General features: G+C 44.9%; 1 protein-coding gene across 1 annotated transcript; it reads right to left on the reverse strand.

Moving 5' to 3' along the window:
- Window positions 1-480: 480 nt before the first annotated feature.
- LOC105899474 (proteinase-activated receptor 4-like) lies at window positions 481-2,739 on the reverse strand. The gene has a single exon (XM_031558044.2). The coding sequence runs from the start codon at window positions 2,737-2,739 to the stop codon at window positions 1,549-1,551; it is 1,191 nt and encodes a 396-aa protein (XP_031413904.1). The 3' UTR covers window positions 481-1,548.
- Window positions 2,740-21,938: the final 19,199 nt, after the last annotated feature.

Here is a 21,938-nt window from a genome sequence, read left to right on the forward strand (position 1 = left end):
TAGCAACTCTAGCAGCAGGAAGTGGCGTCCGGAGCTTCTGAGAATGGGGAGAATAATAGGGTCATTAAACTGGCTTGCACCTGTGCTTCACTGACACCTGCGCCAAGGTTCCAAGGCTCCTCTTCTCTCTGTCCCTCCATTCAACTGTATAACTAGGAATATTTAGAGACACCTTCCATACTCTACTTTTTCTCTCTCTATCTTTCTCTCTATCCCTCTCACTTTCTCTCACACTCCATCTCTCTGCTTCAATCTATTTTCTTTCCTTCTTTCAATATTTTCCCTCTTCACTCTCTCTTTATCTCATTATACGTAGCCACTCCTGTTCACTCTTCTATCCTTTCTTCTTTCAATTACTCTGTCCATCAATTCCTACTCTTTTTTCAACTTTTTTGTCAGCCTTCTTTGACGTTACAGTCCTCTATCCTCCCTCACACTCCATCTCTCTGCTTCACTCCATTTTCTTTCCTTCTATCAATATTCAGCCTTTTTTTTACTTAACAGTCCTTTCCATTTCCTTTTTTCCTCCATGCCATGTCTATATCTTCCACTTTATCGATCGTTCTTTCTAAAATCTCGTTCCTCCCCTTATGTCCATTCTCTTTCCTACTTTCACTCATTCTCTCCCTCTGTAGAACATCCATCCAATTGTTTTTTATATCCCTCTCCAACTCCTCTTTCTCACACTCCATCTCTCTGCTTCACTCCATTTTCTCTCCATACCAAACAGCACCTCAATTCAATGAATTAGTTTTCTTCATTTGCACTCATTCCTTTTATAAGCTCTTCTTCTTTCATAAGCTAATCTATGCTCATAATTTTTCTCGAACCCTGAGATCTGGTCTAGGCCTACTTATTACAGACCATTTTTATTTTTATTAAACTGTTTGTGTTTATATAGAATCTTCACATCTCTATACATCGTCAGAGTTCTGGCCTGCAGGGCTCCACTTGCCCTGGGACACAGCGTCGGCCGTAAGGAATGCCGCTGGTTGAACTGATAGTCACAGCTGTAGACCCCTGGGAAGGAATTATCACTCGGGAATTTTCAAGGGTCTAGATCTACAGAAGGTGTTCAGGACTGACAACATGACAATACAGATGTATGTTTTTAAACATTTTTGCTGCGTACGTTCTGTCAGTAAAACATGCAGAAATAAGCCAAATTATCTCACATGTTTTATATGGTCTTCACAATCACACCAATGTGGACCTTTAATGCCATGACTTCACACGTTAACACAACACAATAGTTATAACTGATGTCTTTTCTTATAGCCATTCCGAGTGAAATGGAGATTATATTCTTATATCACTTCCGGTTCCCTATTTGCAGAGCTTTAGCAAGGAGGATAAATGCATGTTAACACCAAAAGGTAAATGGCGCTGTATTTTTTCCCAGGCATCCAGTGTCTCCTGTCGACCTCTGGTTCTTCCACCTGGAGAGGGCAGTCACTGGGGAGCACTTGCAGTCACATATACACTACTTGCGAAGCTTGCGATGCCCCAGTAGCAGTTTCTAGTCACCCCGATCCCGCACCCCTGCAATCAGGCCATATTCCCCTTCAAAGTGGTGGCCTCGGGAATAACTATCACCTGGCCCGAGGTGGACATCAGCGTCACCTTGGACCGAGAGGACCCAGAGGTCGAGCGCGTGTCATGCTGGCTGGAGGTGGACAGCAGCGTGAGCTTGGACCGAGATGACCCAGAGGTCGAGCGCGTGTCCTGCTTGCTGGAGGTGGCATGCAGCTTGGGCTTCCTGCAGAACAGCATCTGCTGCGCCTTCTCCCAGAAGTCCTCAGACACGTAGTAGAAGATGAAGGGGTCCAGGCAGCTGTTGAAGGTGCTGAGTGCCAACATTACCATGTAGGGGACGTAGAGGTTGTCCTCGCCCGCCTTGCCCGCACTCACCATGTTGGAGTAGTGCGAGAGCAGTAGCACTTTGCTGGGCAACAGGCACACCAGGAACACCACTATTGTCAGCACGGTGACGCGCACGGCGTGGTTGTAGCGCCGGCCAGACTTAACCAGCGTGTGCAGGATGCAGCCGTAGCAGAACACGACCACCAGCAGTGGCAGCAGAAAGCAAATGGTGAACAGGCTTGCGAAGTAGGGCAGGAAGAAGCTGCCCTGTTCGTCCACGGGCAGCGCATCGTGGCAGGTGGTGATGTTGAGGGACTTGAGCGTGTAGGTCTGTTGTGTGGCCAGCAGGGGCGCCATGGCAGCCACGACCACCGCCCATGCCGCTATGCACATGTAGAAGGAGAAACGGTAGCTGCGCAGCGCCCGCCCGTCGATCGGGTGCACCAGTGCCAGGTAGCGGTCGAAGGCGATCAGTGCCAGGCTCAGCACCGAGCCGTACGTGTTCCCGTAGAAGACGGCTATCACCAGGCGACACAGGGGCTCGCCCAGCATCCAGTTGTTGCCATGGAAGTGGTAGGCGATGCGGAAGGGCAGCACGACCAGCAGTAGCAGGTCACAGGTGGTCAGATTTATGAGCAGGATGGTGGATGGCTGCTTCTTGGTGCGGAAGAGCAGCACCCACAGGGCCACCAGGTTGGAGGGGAGGCCCACCACGAAGGCCACGAGGTAGAGGATGGGCAGCAGCACCGTCGTGTCATTGGCCTGGATGTGGCGCACAACCTCCGGGCTCACGTCGTTGCAGTTGTTTATTGGATGGCTGCGCAACCCTGCGGCACAACAGCATAGATAATCAGAAGAGATCAGCTTTATTGTCATTTTCATGTACACATGTTGTCATACAAACAGGGGAATGAAGAGAATGAAATGATGTTTCTCAAGGACCACAGGCCTTAACGATATGCAAAACACTGTACATATTTTGTTTATATATATATATATACACACACACTATACAAATTGTAACTGTTCCGCCATTATCCCGCTGGTTGGGCGTGTGTGCTAATGCATCCTTTGGAATATGCACAATCTGATTTGAGTTGTTGATTCTTTCCTGTAATGTTCATAATCTATAATTTGTGACTAATGAATGCAATCATTCACATTAATGGGAAGCAATGACCAAACTAGAAATACATTTCTCCAAGAAAGTGTCATTGCTCAGCAGAAGCAGAAATGCATGAATCAGACGTCTGAGTAAAAGCTAGGGATGCACCGATACCACTTTTTTACAAACCGATACGAGTACGAGTATTTTTATATGTGTACTTGCCAGTACCGAGTACCGATACTTCTTAGATTTGGTCTCCATGAAAGTGCAATTAATTTGGAGGCAGATTTTATTTTTTCCTCTCCAGATTATGTCAAGCCTATAGTACAAAATTAACAGAAGGCAATCCCAAGCCAAAAATAAACAGAGCTTTCTGGTTTTAACACACAAAAAAAGCCTTCAAACAGACAATATCATCACATTAGACAAAATGCAAATATAACCAGATAAAGGCAATTCAATTTGCTGCATAGTTAACAACACAGTCTGCTTAACAAAAAGTGAACAGAACTATTACTGGATTAGCACAAGAGCACATTTCAGTTACAAAAGGATCAGAAGAATCTCCTGCTCAAGTACACAAACAATCACTTAACCTATGTGGCACAGTCTTTCTCTCTACCTCGCTCTATGTGTGTGCGTGAGCGTTTTTTTCTTTTGCAAGACGTCAGTTAAGATTGGTTGCTTCGGTCTTGCGCCACTAGCATCAGTGAACTCTGTGTACTTAGCACTATGGTGTGTCTTCAGATGTTTAATCAAATTGCTTGTGTTAAACAAAGTACTTTCCTTTCCGCCCCTCGACACCGTAGCAGTGCAGATCTTACACTGTGCCCTACTCCTGTCGTCGTCATTTATCTTAAAATGAGCCCAAATCGCCGTTAAGGCAGCACAACGAAATTGCTAATCGCTAACGAGATGCTAGCAGCAAAATTTAGCGAAACCTGTATACTGAAATACTTTGACACTATGACAAACTTTCCTAACACAGTCAAACATCAAGCAAATGCAACACAAGACGGCAAATAAGCTATTTACTAGTCTGGCAGAGAGTGGTAGGACAGGTAGGACAATAAATTACATTTTGTGTCAGCATAGACCGGCCAGTTTGATGCAGTGAAATACTGATGAGTGGTATCGGTGCTTGGTATCGGCAATTCACAAACGAGTACGAGTATTTTAACGAAGTATCGGCACCGATACTGGTATCGGTGCATCCCTACTACTTATTATATTGTAAGATTATCAGCCGTTACATGCTTTTGTGTCATAGCTTTTTCCTCATTTCTGTCATCCATAATGTAGCCCCACAGAGCATATTCAGTTTGTCACTGCACACATTTGAAAGAGGGTGTTTTAAATATTTCGCTGACTTATCGGATTTATTGTCATTCCTGGGCCTCATTAGTTAGCTAGCTGTTGTACTTATGTAGTTATACTGCCAAATATCAGCCAACTTATTATAGGTTTTCTACAATGCAGAAAAATCATAATTCATCTGATTGCAAGTCTCCACTACCATAGCTAACCATAAATATGTTTTTTTGGTGTGCTTGTAAATGAAGGAGATTGGCACCATGGACAGGAAATGCCACTTTACTGAAGAATTCCAGTGCACACACAGAGGGGGCAGCTTGTCCATAAGGGCGATTGGGTCGACGCACTGCCTACGGGAAAAGGAGATTTTTTTTTTCTGTCGGATTCTACCACTAGACCGTGTGATCTACCTCTGAATGTCATTGTCCAATCAGGTAACAGTCAGGCAACAGTCAGGCAAAATTCGTGCTTCAAATGGCCCCGCCCCTTCTGGGCGATTTGGGGCGAAATTGAAATCGCCCCAGACCTCTCTCATTGACTCCCATGTTAAATCCATTTTTTTTCACAAAACAGGGCTCTCAATGCATTCTCTATGGCTTCCGGGTGGGCTCGCCACTCCATGCTTTCATCATAAGTAATGGACGTAAAAGCGTATAAGAACGTCATACAACTTCGACCAAGGCATTCTGTCGAGATGGCTAGTGCTCAGTGCAACAACTAAATTCTTTCTTAGCAAGAAACTTCTTTTGGTCGGAGTACTAAATTGGCAACCAGTGCCGCCGCTCCCATAACGCGAACTACGCGCTGTGCGTAGGGCACCAAGTCCTGAGGGGGCACCAAAAAATACGCAACTGAAAAATCACCATAGTTATAATAATTATAATGCCGATATTATTTCAGTATAGAAAAATTAGGCACCTTTTTGGCATGTATATCACAAAACAGGCAGAACAAGAGATGTATTGAATTGCTCAAAAAAAGTTACGATGGTGCCCCCCCCCCCCCCCCCCCAAAAAATTAAATAAATTAAAATACTCACTCAACTTCCCAAGCTCGCCGTGGGTGCCCTTTCCTATCTCAGTGGCCTGACGAACTTTGACAGTAGGCTAACTTTTCGAAAATGGCCTCAAAAAGACAACAGGAGTCAGGGGCACAAAAAAGAAAGAGAAAGAAACTGCGAGATGATGCCCGTGCATCACTTTCAGGTAAGTCCATGTTTAATCATTGTTAAATACGGGAAATGTGCTGCTAATTTAATGGTTAACCTATGCATACACCTCAAACTACCTGACGTTATTGCTAATGTTAGCACACTCAAATATGTTATAACTTAGTTGCAAGTAGGGTCGCCAACCGTCCCGAATTGTCCGGGACATCCCGAATTATGGGTATTTTGTATTTGTCCCGTCAGGGACAGCTCCAGTCCCGTATTCCAATCACAGCCTTTTTTATTTGTATCCGTGAAAAGAGAAAAAAGTTAAGTGTTATCTGTGCCCTGGAGACAAGCGCCTCTCAACTGCACTTGACTCCACAAGCATTTGTTACTCCAACACGAACAGGTGAAACTTGTAGCGAGAGATCATCATGCCTCGACTGAAGGACAGACTGCCCCAACTCAAATAGAGTATCTTAAATCACGATTAAATTGGAAGCTTGCACATTGACTACTGGTTGTTTTCATATTTCATATCAGCATTCTTTACACATGATGAACTGGTGTTAATATGTGTGAATATGAACTCGTTCATAAGAAGTGTCACAGGCACCCATTATAATTGTAGAAGTTAAATCGAGGAGACTATAACATTAGCTAGATAACTAGCTATCATTCCCTGCAAATGGAAATCTTCCATTTAAATCGTTTAAGGTTATTAAAAGTTTCCTTAGCTAGCTAGCTAGCATAGCACCTTGATAACCATAGCAACCAGGAATCACAAATTTAGCTGCAAAGTTATGGATATGTAGTGACGAGGTGTTTTAGCTGTTCTACATAGTGTGTTTACAAAGTAAAGTAAAATTGTGTGAATTTTCTGCTTCTAAATCTTTGCTTTATTGAAGAAGATTGCTTACTTGTATACTTCTGCTTTTAAGTTTGTATTTATGGATGACTATTTAATTTCTACGAAGATTTTGCACATCCCAATACTTGTGTGTATGTATGTTTTGGCTGTTCTGTGAACTGTTTACAAAGTAGATTTTCCTTTTTCGTTTCGTTTTTTTTTTCTCGGGGGGGGGGCATCATAAAGGAGTTATGCTTAGGGCACCAAAATGGCTAGCAGCGGCACTGTTGGCAACAATACAATTAGGACCTCCTAGACCAGGGGTACTCAATTAGAAACCCAAAAGGTCCACTCGCCAAATTTCCATTCAGTCCAGGGTCCGGAACAGTGACGGTCAAAATCCAAAAACATAACTCCAACAAAAACGTTCAAACTACCGTATGCACAAACGGTTATGTGGTCTGGCCTTATTTGTGTGAAAGGTGACACTTTTTTGTGGTTTAAACTTGGGCATAAAAGGTGTGATGGCCAGGCGGAGGCACTGATGTAAGTGTTCATTGGGTGTGCTCCTGTATTTGTTTTTCACCATATTCATGGTTGAAAAGGCAGACTCACAACAGTATCTCTATCCTAAACTGTTGTGTTATACTGCATATTTTCAGTTTAAGTACATTGAGAGCAACTAAACCCAGAAAAAATTCCTTGTATATGAAAATGTACTTGGCCAATAAACATGATTCTGATTCTGATTCTGATATATGTTGAGGTATGCACGCTCTTGTTGTGTGGCTGATCTAACTATTACACTGCATGTTGCTTGGTATGATTGCAGATGGTTTATTTTTCTGCCCCTTACCTCAGAGTTCTGCGGGTATTTTTGTTCGAAGTGTGCATGCTTTGTTTCATAGTGACGTTTCACGTTACCACTTTTGACAAGGGCAACCGTCTCGTTACAGATTAAACACATCGGTTTTGTGCTCCCCACAGGCAGCACAAATGCATACTTGTCAGTCCAGTCTGTCTTAAATTCGCGATTTTTGGAATAAACTTTTCTCTTTTTGTCGGGTTTAAAGCACGCCATGATTTTCGTTCGCTGAGAAAAAAATACCGTTCACATATCTATCTGCCGGCATTGTTGCCATTGACACACACAATCTGCGTGACCCACAGAGCTCGCGGCCAACATTGAGTAAGTGAGTGAGTTGTCATAGTGATGTTGTTATATTACAGCTCCTGATTGGACCTCTGGATTGGACACGGAAGATAGAAACCACATCGAGTAGGAAAAAAATATATAGCGCGAAATCACGCACCAATGAAACCTCGCTTGATCATGATTAAATTAGAATTTTGATTTAGGCTTCGGTCCAAATTTGATTGCGTCTGGGTCCGGATCCAGACCGCGGTCCGCCTATTGAGTACCCCTGTCCCAGACCAAATCTATCAATTAAACATGTGCTACAAAGAAGGGGAAATCCTACCCCGAGGATTTTCAAAGAATTGGTACTGTCAAGGCAAAAAGTGACCGGGTGCCTAAAAGAGCCCGGGTGACATAATATTGGCTTTCGAACGACTCTTGAGTGACAGTTGCTATACCAACGTTAGCATTACGTCACCCGGGCTCTTTTTGGAAGTCAGACTACCTCAACGCGATTTACCCCAGAGCATCTCTCATTATACTTTGCTACCTGAGACCAGCTTGTGTAACAGGTTAGAAAAGCAGTTTGAAATAATTGCACAATATAGTCTGTTACCTGTATTTAAGTTTCTTTTTAATCTTTTATTTTGATATCACAAGCACACTGGTATTGGGGGTCTCTGGTAGCCCCCCCCCCCCCCCGTTTTGTTCCTCTCTCCCCCCTTCCTCTTTCCTCTTTGGTATATGCTTGGAATGAGGTAGGTGGTTGAGTTTTAGTGGGATGGATCTGACTGCCTTGCTGCGCTTGGAGGAAATGCTCTTTTTAGCACAATGGACTTGTCGTCTGGATTTTACAATGTTCCCCTCCATGAAGCTAGTAGGAAGTTCACTGCTTTTACTACGCCACTGGGGTTGTATGAATACAATCGTTTAGCCCAAGGCCTCGGTAACAGTCCTGCGTCCTTTATGAGGATGATGCTTAGCATTTTTGGTGATTTAAATTTTTCCAGTCTTCTTTGTTATTTGGATGACCTGCTCGTCCTTGCCCCATCTGCTGACGTGCAACTGGACCGTTTGAGAGTTGTGTTCAGCAGTCTCCGGGCCAACAATCTCAAACTTTCACAAAAGAAGTGCTACTTCCTGAGGCAGTCAGTTAAGTTTTTGGGACATATAGTAGACCGCGATGGGGTCTCTGTGGATTTGGAGAAGATTGCTGTAATCTCATCCTTTGCCAAGGGTGACTTGATGGAATCAGATGGCTGCACACCATCTCAGAAGAGGATAAGGTCATTTTTGGGCATGGTCTTATATTACCAGCATTTCATTCCCAATTGTTCTTCCATAACAAAACCTCTGTTTAGTTTGACTGCTGGCTGTAAGCGTAGGGGCAGAGTGCCTAAAGCTAGTAAAAGTGGCACTTTCCGCCTACTGGTTCCACAAGACTGGACGGCCGCATGTGACAAGGCCTTTGATGACCTGAAGTCTGCATTGGTTGAGTGTGTGGCCCTTGCCCATCCTGATTTTGAGAAGCCTTTTATCCTCTGCACTGATGCATCTCTTGACGGCATAGGCGCTGTTCTCTCACAAGTCCAGGATGGTGAAGACAGAGCAAGACCAGTGGCGTTTGCGAGCAAGTCGCTCAGCCGTTGCCAAGCCAACTACCCAGCACACAGACTAGAATTTCTGGCACTGAAATGGGCAGTGTGTGATAAGTTCAGCCACTGGCTCAAAGGCAGCCAGTTCACGGTATGGACTGATAACAATCCACTCACGTACATCATGACACAGCCCAAGCTGGACGCCTGTGAACAGCGCTGGGTCGCTAAATTGGCCCCATATAACTTCAAGATCAAGCATGTTCCAGGCAGATTGAACGTTGTTGCTGATGCACTGAGCAGGGACCCTTTTGTCAAGCCGATGAGCCAGCGCCTGCTTTCAGAGCCATACAGCCGTCTGATAGAGTGTGCAAAGGATCTTGGAGACGGATTCATCCAAGACGTCTTCCGCTTGACTAGTCAGCCACAGGGAGAGGATGGTGGCCGTAAATTATCCATAAGCCTCAGGTGACGGCACGTCTCTGTGTTCTGCATGAAGTCCAAGCACAGGGCTGCGGTGGTGACAGTGAAGGTCGGCACAGACAGACGGACTTCACCCACAGACTTTTGTCTTGAGAGAGCACTGATGACCTGCTCCACACTCTCAGATGAGAGGCTGCTGTATCTCACGTTCAGTTTAGTCAGGATCTTTCCCTCCCTCAGAGCTGAGATCAGGACACCAACATCAGCATCTGACGGGTTCCTCACAGTTAACCTGAGGCTTCTGGAGTCTTTCTTCACAGAGAGAGAGGAGGGTGGCCTTAAATTGTCCTCGAGCATCAGCTGATAGCACGTCTTTGTGTTCTGAATGAAGTCCAAGCACAGGGCTGCGGTGGTGACAGTGAAGGTCGTCACATACAGATAGACTTCACCCACAGACTTTTGTCTGGAGAGAGCACTGACGACCTGCTTCACACTCTCAGGTGAGAGGCTGCTCTCTTCCACTCTCAGGACAGCCAGGATCTTCCCCTCCCCCAGAGCTGAGATCAGGACACCAACATCAGCATCTGACAGGTTCCTCACAGTTAACCTGAGGCTTCTGTAGTATTTGTCCACAGAGAGAGAGGAGGGTGGACTTGAATTCTCCTTAAGCGTCAGGTAACGGCACGTCTCTGTGTTCTGAATGAAGTCCAAGCACAGGGCTGTGGTGGTGACAGTGATGGTCGTCACAGACAGATGGACTTCACCCACATACTTTTGCCTGGAGAGAACACTGAGGACCTGCTCCACACTCTCAGGTGAGAGGCTGCTCTCTTCCACTCTCAGGACAGCCAGGATCTTATGTTGCACCCCTTGAGCTTCAGGCTTCTGATGGTCGGGCAACACTGCAGGCAGTACAGCAGCACCCAGCAGTCGGTCCTCGTCAGGGGAATGTAGTGAAACTTCACCTCACCCCAGACTCCCCTCCTGAGCATGGTCTGACTGATACTTCTAGTCGCCTTCATCCACACAGTCACACATTCCCACACTGCAGCCTACACTCCCACCACATGCACCTCACACGTCTAGGTTTGGTCGTGTTATGAAGCCTGTCAGTCCCCCCAGGATTTCGCGGGCCTTTTTTGTGATTCCTGATTTTGCGGGAGCTTTTCCAAAAAGTTGCGATGAAAGTTGCAGTGTTTTTTAGGTGTTTGTTGCGTTGAAATTGCGGGAGTAAGTGAAAGTTGCGATAAAAAAGTTGTGAATTTCCCTCTTTGTAATTATAATTTAGTTATTGGTTGAAAAATAAGTAATTAATAAACAAACATTCATTAAAGAACAAAACTATTGATAAATGGTCCCCTAAATAACCTTACCAACATGCCAAACAAAAGATTACCAGGACTACAAAAATTTAGCAAAATAGGCTGTTCTGCCCTCTGCTTATTTAGGTCAGCAAATGTATATTGCTTGTATTGTTGTTATAGAAACAAAAACAGTATAGTATTGGACTTTTACTTTGACATCATTAAAATGTTCGTCTCGTGAGAATGGCAACAGCTGTTAGACAGTTATCTAGAAACATATGCTAGTTACGGGTTGCTCATAGTAAACCTTGTGTTATGCTTTCCCTCACACCCTCGAAAACAATGACTACGTGTTTTGACTGTTTCATACTGTGATAAACATGTTTAAGTGACCTAAATTTAATTTCCATGAACTGTGTTAGTGTTAATTATTAGTAATATAGCAGGGCTCTCAAGTTTTGAAGTGAGGCAAGAGTGACATACCCCCCCCCCCCTCCCGGCCAAGCCCCCATTCCGCCCGCCCCTCCCCTGCCGTATGCCCACAGACCAGCCCTGCCCCCCCCCCTCCCCCCATATTATTATTAGTGTTTTGTTGTTGTTAATAATTGATCAGACTTGCAGAAAATATTTGACACATGGCACTGACAATTCAACCAATTACTAAGTATTTATTCAATTTGGGAGAGAGAGAGAGAATTATGACTTGTGTTGTTTATTGTAGGTGTTTGTTGCCTTTTTGGGACTCTTATCATTTTCGGTGTTGGTTCCCATTATATATGCCATAGTCATAGAAGTGGATGTATTAATTAGGAAAAATTGTATTCATGAACATTGTAGTCAACCTTATGCATTTAAATGTACCTTGACCTCTTGCACACTCATCTCTGCAGTCACTGGCAAGTCAAAGTTTTTGACTGCGCTGGTTGACTTCAGTGCCTGCTGTTTGGCCTGATGCCCCTTACTGCCTATGTGCCTTGTCACATCCCGCACACCTGGATGGGCACAGGAGTTCTCTTGGCGGCAGATAGAGCACCAGTAATATGAGCTGGTGCTTCCTACAGTAATAAATGGCCATTTAGAGGTCCATTCACTATTAAAAGAGGTCTTGGTGGCTGCTCCTGGGACTATTCTCCCTTTTGTTCGAGCCATCTCCTCCACTGTTTCTTCCACCATGTCTTCCACTGTCTCTTCCTCTTCCACCTGCACCATCTCCTCCTCCTCTTCCACCTGTACTGTCTCTTCTTCTTCCACCTGTACTGTCTCTTCCTCTTCCACCATCTCCTCCTCTAATGTGTTTACGTTCTCTGGGCCTAATCTGGCCTTTTTAGGGGGCTTTCCTCTTAGGGCGAAGGACAGGATGCTTATTTGTTTTTTACCTGACATCTTTGAAAGACAGATGCAATGATTAATGCATCCATGGCCAGGATATTTATAACATGCTAGTATGCCTAATGAGCTCGCAATTCACAACTTCACGTGAAGAAGCCTCGGAATCTGAATAGAATGTTCAAGCAAACACATTTACAAAAAATAATGCCCATAACATCATTGAATATTAAGGGCTGCCTAATATTCGTTCGAATTATAGGCTATATATATTTTTAATAGGCCTACTCGAAATTTATTATAGCCTATTAACGAAGTTCGGAGTCAAAGCTATAGCCTAGTGAAAAGGCAAACTGTGTTGGCTACAAACACTCATTAAAAACTGATGCTAATTATCTGGGAAATATTCTCTAACTGCAGTCAAGTTGTCATTGCTTGTGTCAAACCATTGTGAATTTGTTGTAACATTAAAACAGGAGACGACTTGCTCTTTGTAGAAGACTGATGCTCGGAGCTCCAGTGGTTTCCTCAGGTTAACGAAACTTTCGAAAGATCAGTCGCGCGCAATTCCAGGATGCTTTATTTTCATTGGTTGCTGGATTAAATCTTACCCAGATACAACAGATACAAAAGACACTTTTTTTTTCTGATTGGCTATTTTTTTTTTTTTTTGATTGGCTGATAATTGGCACCTCACGGGAGAATTCCAGGGGATTCGGGGAGACGTGCTTGATTCCTCCATGGTGAGGGCAGCGCGGCCAGGTCATGTTTGCGCGCTGCGGCACATTAAATAGCCTAGAGTTTTTTTTCAGCGTGAGAAATACGATGTGTGGCGGGAGTGCGTGATTAAAGACCGAAATGAGTGACTGTCACGCTCAATGCCTGACACTTGAGAGCCCTGATATAGCGATATGACCGTTATTCATTCATAATTCCTTTAATGGCTTACGTTAGCACTTGTTAGCCAGCTGTGCTGTAATCTGTTGTTGCTCTGATTCTTGATGTAACGAGTATAATAGTAACTTGCTGTGTTTAGTATACCTTCTAAGTATTTTCTGTATTACAGTTTCACTCATAAATTTCACCTGACAATCAATAAAGGAGCAAGGCGCTCGCTACCTGGCTTGTGTAATCGAGTTTGGCTGTCTGTTTACCTACGTTAATGTACTGGTGGTGTAAAACACGTAGCGGGAACAGTACATAGGCTTTACTTATCCACAACGAAGTAAGCTGTTGGTATTACAAAAGGACCACCAGTAAGACTGAATAAAATGTTATGAATGTCTCAGCCTTCACATATAACGAAAACAAAAAAAAACAGCCTGTGTCACTGATCTGTCTGTCTGACGTCCTTCCTGCGTTTCTGCCGTTCTCATTCTATGCTGATCAATCTGTTTTGCTATCCTTGTTGATTTGTTTTATCTGTATAGGTGTTTATGTTGTTCAATTTCATATATTAATTTAAAGTCGTCCAATTTCAAGTTATCCATCCTTCAACACTCGCTGCTACCTTATCAGCAGAAAGTAACGTTAAATCTCCATGGCAACAGCTCTAGAGGGTTTGGGAAATAATCGGATTCATTGCTTCCTTTATTATTCACAGCAAAATATATAATTTTAATTACATTTCATAGATGTATTACCAGACTCTATGTAGAAAGGGCCATGCACACCTTGCAGAAAATTATAAAAATTGAAGCTAGATCTATTTCTGAATTATCGGAGGACATGGGCTGCGTTCCGTTTCCACCTCTGGTGTAGCCATTCTCATTGTTTACAACGGATTAGAACTCTGCTAGTGTCTGCACGGTGTCCGCAGGGCAGAATTTCCGCCCTTGGTGTAGCCGGGGGAGGGAGAAAGTTGTGGGAGATGACAAAGATTTGTCAAATTTGCGAGAAAGTTGCGGTGATGTGTTAAAATTGCAACGTCGCGCTGAATTCGCGGGGAATCGCTGAATTCATGTGAATTGGTGCGATCGCAACATCGCAACTTCCTGGAGGGTCCGGCCTGTGTTCAGATTAATTGAGTCTATGGCTCAGCTTCAGTCAGTTTTGAATGACGATGTTCCTGAGAGATTTGTCATCCATGTTTGACTTTGTGTGTCTCTTGACACAGTTGGTTAACCCAGTTAGTGATGGGTTGTGATAAAGCATGTTTCCCTCAGGTAGGCATTTACATTTAATGTTTATTGGTTCTTTCCCATTATGGCATGGTAGGTAGGCCTTAGCGTATGGGGTGTATACGGCATCCCTGTTTCCTTTTCCTCTTTCCTGTTTGGTATATGCTTGGAATAAGGTAGGTGGTTGAGTTTTAGTGGGATAGATAATCTAATAAATATTGCCTTTAAAAATAGGCATCTATGTTATTATATATCTTCTTATAACTTATTATTATTATATGTATTATATATCTGGACTATTTATATGAAATATCCCTCTGACATATTGTTTGTATGTTTTTCCTTTTGTTACGTGTGGGGGCTAGCATTTATAGTGAAGCTAGCAAGCTGGAGACTTACTATACTGTTTCTGTTGGTGTGCTTTAACAGGTGTGATACGGTTTTTATTTATCTTTCTTAATGTATATTGTGGTATCATGAGAGGTTTCACCACTGAGCAAGGTGTAGGGCAGTGCGTAAACAACAGGACAGAGCAGGCAAAAGTGCTTTTCAACGAATAGTCCGGTTTATTAACCAACAAAAAGTACTTCAGGAAGCAAAACAATAAAGTTCTCCAAAGGCAAAACATAGGCTTCAAAAAGTTGCTCCTAACTTAACTCAAAGTTCATCAGACACCGAACTTAATTTGTGCCACGTACGATGCCCCTCGCTTGGTGTGTGTCTCTGCTCCTTTGTTCTCTCCCTCTCCCACACCTGAGCTCCAGCTTCAATCAGAGGGCTGAGGCATTTGCACCTGTCTGAGAAGTGCATTCTGGGAGATGTAGTTTTCCCGGCAGCCATCTTGTGGCGTGGTAGCCATTCCGGGAGAGGAACATAACGCCCCTCTACCACACGTCCCCTCGTGATGCCACACATCCCTCCTCTCGGGCCTGACGTCCTCGGCAGGGTGAATGAGGACCAAAAGGCATCACGGCGGGACAGTGCGTCAGCGTTTCCATGAGTACGACCGGGTCTGTGAATGACAGAGAAGTTAAAAGGTTGGAGCCCTAAAAACCACCGGGTTACCCTACTGTTAGACTCTTTGTTTTTGGCCATCCACTGTAATGGAGCATGATCCGTTACTAGAGTGAACCTCCTCCCCAACAGGTAGTATCTGAGTGTTTCTAGAGCCCACTTTATCGCTAGACCTTCTTTCTCCACCGTGGCATAGTTCCTCTCTCTTGGCAGCAGTTTACGACTCAAATAAAGAACTGGATGTTCCTCACCCTCATGGATCTGGGACAGGACAGCACCCAGCCCCACCTCAGAGGCATCTGCCTGGACCACAAAACTCCTTACTGAAGTTGGGAGCCATGAGGACTGGTTTTGAACATAAGGCCCTCTTGAGATTGCCAAAGGCTTCTTCTGCTTCCGGGCTCCACTTCACCATCCTTGAGTGCTTCTTTGTGGTCAGTTCTGTGAGAGGAGCAGCTATCCCAGCAAAATCAGGAATAAATCGTCTGTAATAATTTGCAAGGCCTAAAATGATCTCACCTGCTTCTTTGTCAACGGTTTTGGCCACTTCTGAATGGCATCAAGTTTCGCCTCCTGCGGCTTGACGAGGCCTCTGCCAATGGTATACCCCAGGTAGTTTGTCTCACTGTAGGCCAGCTTGCATTTTTTGGGGTTCGCCGTCAAGCCTGCTTCTCTTATAGACTCCAGGACCTTCTCCACCCGAGGTAAGTGACTATCCCAATCAGGACTCTGGATCACCACATCATCTAAATACGCAGCAGCATATTCTTTATGAGGTTTCAGTACCTGATCCATTAAGCGTTGGAAGGTCGCAGGGGCTCCGGACAAACCGAAAGGCAACATCCGGTACTGCCAGAGACCTCCCGGAGTGGCGAAGGCTGTCTTTTCCTTTGACTCTGCTGCCAATGGTACCTGCCAATAGCCTTTTGTAAGATCAAGAGTGGTTATGAACCGGGCATTACCCAGGCTTTCAATTAGCTCGTCCACACGAGGCATGGGGTAGGCATCAAATTCAGACACAGCATTCAGCTTTCTAAAGTCATTACAGAAACGTACTGTGTTATCAGGCTTGGCCACAAGGACAATAGGGCTTGACCAGGCACTCTTGGACTCTTCAATCACATTCAATTTCAACATCTTGCTTACCTCTTTCCTCGATCACTTTCCTGCGGGCCTCTGGTACCCGATACGGCCTTTGGGTTACCGTTTTCCCTGCCTGGGTGCGTACTTCATGGCTCCACCAGTTGGGTGCAGCCCGGGAGAGATGAGAAAACATCTTGGTTGCGGTCTACCAAGCTCCTTTGCTTGCTGTAAGCTGGTGAGGGGGAAAGTTCGGGGCCAAAATGCACTACCTCCCGGGCTAAATCTTCTGGCTCCTTTGGGGGACAACCAGTAAACAATGTCTCTCTGTCATGCCATTTCTTCAAGAGGTTAACATGGTATATTTGCTCCCCTTTACGCTTTCCGGGTTGTCGTACTTTATAATTAACCCTCCCCCACCTTCTCAACGACTTCGTATGGTCCTTGCCAGGTGGCCAAGAATTTGCATCTATACCGTGGCACCAAAAACTAAAACCCCTGTCCCCCGGTTGGAACTCCCTGGTTGGGCTGTTCGGTCATACACAGCCCTTTGATCTCTCTGTGCTTTTTCCATGTGCTCTTTCACAATGGGAAATATAGCGGCCATTCGTTTGCGCATTGCCGTCACATGTTCAATCATTGTCCTATGGGGACATGGTTGTTCCTCCCAGGTCTCTCTGGCTATGTCCAGCAGTCCCCTTGTTTGTGGGAATAGAGAAGGTCAAAGGGTGAAAACCCAGTGGAGGACTGTGGGACTTCCCTAACTGCAAACAGGAGGTAGGGGATGAGCTGATCCCAGTTTCTTCCGTCTTGGCCGACTGCCTTCCTAAGCATGGCTTTAAGAGTTTTGTTGAACCTCTCCACTAACCCATCAGTCTGGTGGATGGTATACGGAGGTTCGGACCTGTTTCACTCGCAGCAGAGCACACAACTGCCTCATGACCCGGGACATAAAGGGACTCCCTTGGTCAGTCAGTATTTCTTTTGGTAACCCTACCCTAGTGCTGAAGAGGAATAGCTCATTTGCTCATTTGTCTAGCGTTAGCCTTTCTAAGGGGAAATGGATTCTTGGGTACCTGGTTGCCATAGTCCACCAGGGACAAGGATGTACTGATGGGCCTCGAGGCACTCTATGGGTAGTGGACCCACATATCCAGGCCCCACCTTTTCAAAAGGAGTTTCTATGATGGGTAAGGGAATGAGAGGACTCTTGTACCTCGGTTTTGGAGCGGTGACTGGCACTCTGGCAACTGCGACAGAAATTTTCTACCTCCCTGTGAATACCTGGCAAAAGAACCTCTGTAATATTCCTCTCTTTGGTTTTTCCACCCCAAGTGAGCCCCTAGAATGTGCGTATGAGCTAACTGCATAACCGTGGGAAACGGTGAGGTTTTGGCAACCAGAAGTTGGCTCCAAAACTTTATCCTGATACTTAATGACCTGATACAAGAGCCCATTCTTGACTGCAAAGTGAGGGAACGACAGGGTTAGCCTAGGTCCCACCCAGGGTGCCCTCTACAACCTGGACATTTTTAAGCGCATTATTTAGGGTAGGGTCCTGTATTTGGGCTGTTCCAAACTGACCTTTCAGTGGTGGTTTCGCTTCAACGTCCTCGGGCCTCATCGTCACTTGGCCCGGGTTGCAGCTCGGAGTCGGCCGTCTCTTCCGGTTCTGAATCCCCACCACTGGAGTCTGCTGCAAAAACTTGAGCTACAACAGATGGTGAATCCCACGGCTTGGAAGGATTTACCCATGACTTATTAACTTTGGTGACTAGAGACCTACGTTTTCGTGGCTCGGGCTTACGCCTCTTTTCTGCCTCTTTCCACAGCATGGAAAAGGCTGGGCAATCTCGACCGATCAGGACGGGGACAGGGAGGGACTTGATTACCCCCACTTCAATATTGAATGTGCCTTTGGTAGTTTTTCAGCCTCACCCTGGCAGTTGGATATTCACGAGTGTCCCCATGTACACACACGACCGGAACGTGTTCACTTTGGGCAAGAGGTGATGCTTCCAGCACGGACTCCTGGACTAGTGTTCGGGCACTTCCCGAATCGAGCAAGGCTTCTACCTCACATGATTTACTGTTACAGGGCAGGTTGGTCTGCAGTCCACACTTTCCCAAGGAGAGCAGCAAAGTTGGCTTGCTGACTGTTTGAGGACGCAGCTGTGGGCATTGGCTTCGTCCGGCTTGTCACACTGCCACGAGATATGGCCTACTTTGCCACAGCGGAAGCAATGAACGAGGTTCTGGGTTGGAGGATCCCTGTTGCTGTTGAAACGGGGTAAGCACCCTTCTCTGTGAGCTAGCAGGGGAGCTACCCCTGTTGAAAAACTCCTGGGCGAAATTCCCACTCCGGCGAACAGGAGCCGTAGCTGTGGTTCTTTCCGGGTGAGACGAAGCATATCCATGGATGCCTGATACTGTTCTACAGCTTCTACTAACTGCATGGTTGTTGTTAGCCTCTGCTGGCTGATCACCTTTTTAGCCTCAAACGGCAGGGCTCTTAATATCGGTCCATGAGAAGAACCTCTACAATGGCTGCTGGGCTGTTTTTTCCAGGGTCCAGCCACCTGTTTGCTACTCTCGTCAACTCATGCATTTGTGCACGCGGGGTTGCCCCTGTTTGGAATGTCCATTCATGGAACCGTTGAGCCAAACTAAAACTTGGTAAGGCCCTGGCGGCTCAGTATCTCTTCCTTTTAATTTGTCATAGTCCTGCCCAACACTCCATTTCTACATCCCGAAAGGCTTTAAGAGCCTCCCCTGAAAGAAAAGGAGCCACAAGTCCTACCATTGTGTCTTCGCCCAACCCTCTCGAGCGGCTTGTGGCCTCAGAAGCATGGAGGTAAGCTTCTACATCATCCGTCACTCCTAACTTAGAAATAAAATGACTTGCCCCGTGGTGATGACTTTTGTTTTGTTGAAGCTCCTGCCTCTTTAAGTTGCATTCGCCTTGCTTGTTGTTGCAGGCAAAGCTGCATTAATTTCCCGTTGAGCCCTTCCTGGCCCTCCACCAGAACCTGCAACAATTGCTCCATTTCGCTTTGGGGTTCAGCTGTGTGAAGTCCTGAAAAAAGTTCCACGAGTCGTCTTTATTCGCACTACGCCCTATGCCCGCATTCTCCACCACATGTGGTATCATGAGAGGTTTCACCACTGAGCAAGGTGTAGGGCAGTGGCGTAAACAACAGGACAGAGCAGGCAAAAGTGCTTTTCAACGAATAGTCCGGTTTATTAACCAACAAAAAGTACTTTCAGGAAGCAAAACAATAAAGTTCTCCAAAGGCAAAACATAGGCTTCAAAAAAGTTGCTCCTAAACTTAACTCAACAGAGTTCATCAGACACCGAACTTAATTTGTGCCACGTACGATGCCCTCGCTTGGTGTGTGTCTCTGCTCCTTTGTTCTCTTCCCTCCTCCCGACACTGAGCTCCAGCTTCAATCAGAGGGCTGAGGCATTTGCACCTGTCTGAGAAGTGCATTCTGGGAGATGTAGTTTTCCCGGCAGCCATCTTGTGGCGTGGTAGCCATTCCGGGAGAGGAACATAACGCCCCTCTACCACACGTCCCCTCGTGATGCCACAATATATTACATGTCTGTTCTTATTTTTCCCCTGTTTGGTATATGCTTAGAATGAGCATTTCTAGTGAAGCTAGCAAGCTGGAGACTTACTATACTGTTTCTGTTGGTGTGCTTTAACAGGAATAAAAATCCATCTCAGCAACTGTTGTCCACGGGTCACATATATTAAAAACACAACAGAAGTTACACCGGTTACACTTGCCTGTATTTTACCTGCAATAAACCAAGCAGAACAACCATGTGCTTGATGTTTGACTGTGTTAGGAAAGTTGTTGACTCACTAGTTTGTTATAGTGTCAAAGTAAGCAAATTTCAACCGGTTTCGCCGCTAGCATCTCGTTAGCGATTAGCAATTCCTCCGTTAGCTGGGGCACATTCATTTGCTTAGTGTATAGCTAGCAAGCTAGTATGAAACTCCTCCCAAGTCTTTCTAAATAGGCCCTATATCAACAAATAATGGTAGATCTTAAATTATTTAAGATGTTAGCAAATTAACTGGCTGGTAGATGGTGAAAAGGATGGTAAAAAGGTAGATGAACAAGCACCGTATATTATTTAAGATGTTAGCTAATTAACTTGCTGGCTTGCTTAAAAGGTAGATAACAAAGCACCGTATATTATTTAAGATGTTTAAATTAACTGGCTAGCTTTGCTTAAAAGGTATATGAAATCAAGCACCGACCGTATATTATCTTAAGATGTTAAGCAAATTAAACTGGCTGGCCTGGCTAAAAAGGTAATGAACAAGCACCGGTGATATTATTTAAGATGTCTAGCACATTTACTGGCTGGCTGCTCAAAAGGTAGATAAAAAGCACCCTATATCAGTATTTTTTCTCCTTTTTATAAAAACGAATTTCTACTCTAAACATTTTCAATTGAAATGCAAATGATGATGTAAACGGCTAAAATGGAACACTTTATTTACCAGGCAAAAATGAGTTTAGCCGCAATATATAGCGATTCAAAAAGTAGTATTGACTGTAAATGTTGATGTACAGGACAAGCACAGAGTGGGGCAGGTGTAGCTAAAACGGAATACTTAATAGTTTTAGGCACAATATTAAGCGACTAACAAGTAGCTGATGGCTTTCGAACGACTTGAGACTGACCAAAAAGTGCCCAGGTTACATAGTGTCCTGGTTACGTAATGCTAGCGTTGGTATAGCAACTGTCACTTCAAGAGTCCGTTCGAAGCCAATATTACATCACCCGGGCTCTTTTTGGCACCCGGTCACTTTTTGCCATGACAGTTGTCCCAAAGAAAATCGTGGCTAGCAGGCTGTGAAGTGGCTAACGCAGTCTTTTGCTATCCCTGCCTACTTTTCCACCCCGAAGGCACCATGATAGACAGCACTGCATGGACAACAACAGGAGTTAAGGACATGCACCATCTGTCCGAAAAGGTAAAGAAACATGAGCAGTCGAAGTTACACATCGACAGACGTCTGAAGTTCTCTGGTTTTGGGAGGGTGAACATTGCCACTCAACTGGATGAGGAATACAGGCTGTCTTTGAGATTGTTCACTCCATGCATGCTACTTGCACTAACACAAAGTTATTTTCTATGCCATAACTTATTTTGCTTTTGTAAAGGTTAGTCAATAAATATTGTTGGTTTTGACTTATGTGTTGCCCCCTTCTTTATGTTGTTACAGGACATATCATTTGTCCTGTTAAGCTATTTTACATCATACAACATTTGGGTAATGTGAATAATGAACAAGCGGGACAATTTATTGTGGAGCCACCTCACTTTTTCTTTTGAAGGCTCTTGGATGCAACTTTCTCCATCGCTTTCCACCTGTAACGTATGTAGTGTGGGATATTTTAATATGATTCAGAAGGAATGTCAGATAATCCATTTAATTAGTTTGAGGGTCAGACACATACAGTACACAACACGATTTAAAAAAAGGGTTTGGCCCACTGGATAGAGGGGTGGGTCATTATACACATTCTAAGCTTTCTGATTGGATGGTGTCAGGTTAGAGGTCAGGATTTGATTGGTTATAGGGTCAGCCATTCAGGGCTGGAGTGGGAGTGTCAGATTAGGTTTAA

This window comes from Clupea harengus, chromosome 20 (genome assembly GCF_900700415.2).
Source record: "Clupea harengus chromosome 20, Ch_v2.0.2, whole genome shotgun sequence".
Taxonomy (NCBI): domain Eukaryota; kingdom Metazoa; phylum Chordata; class Actinopteri; order Clupeiformes; family Clupeidae; genus Clupea; species Clupea harengus.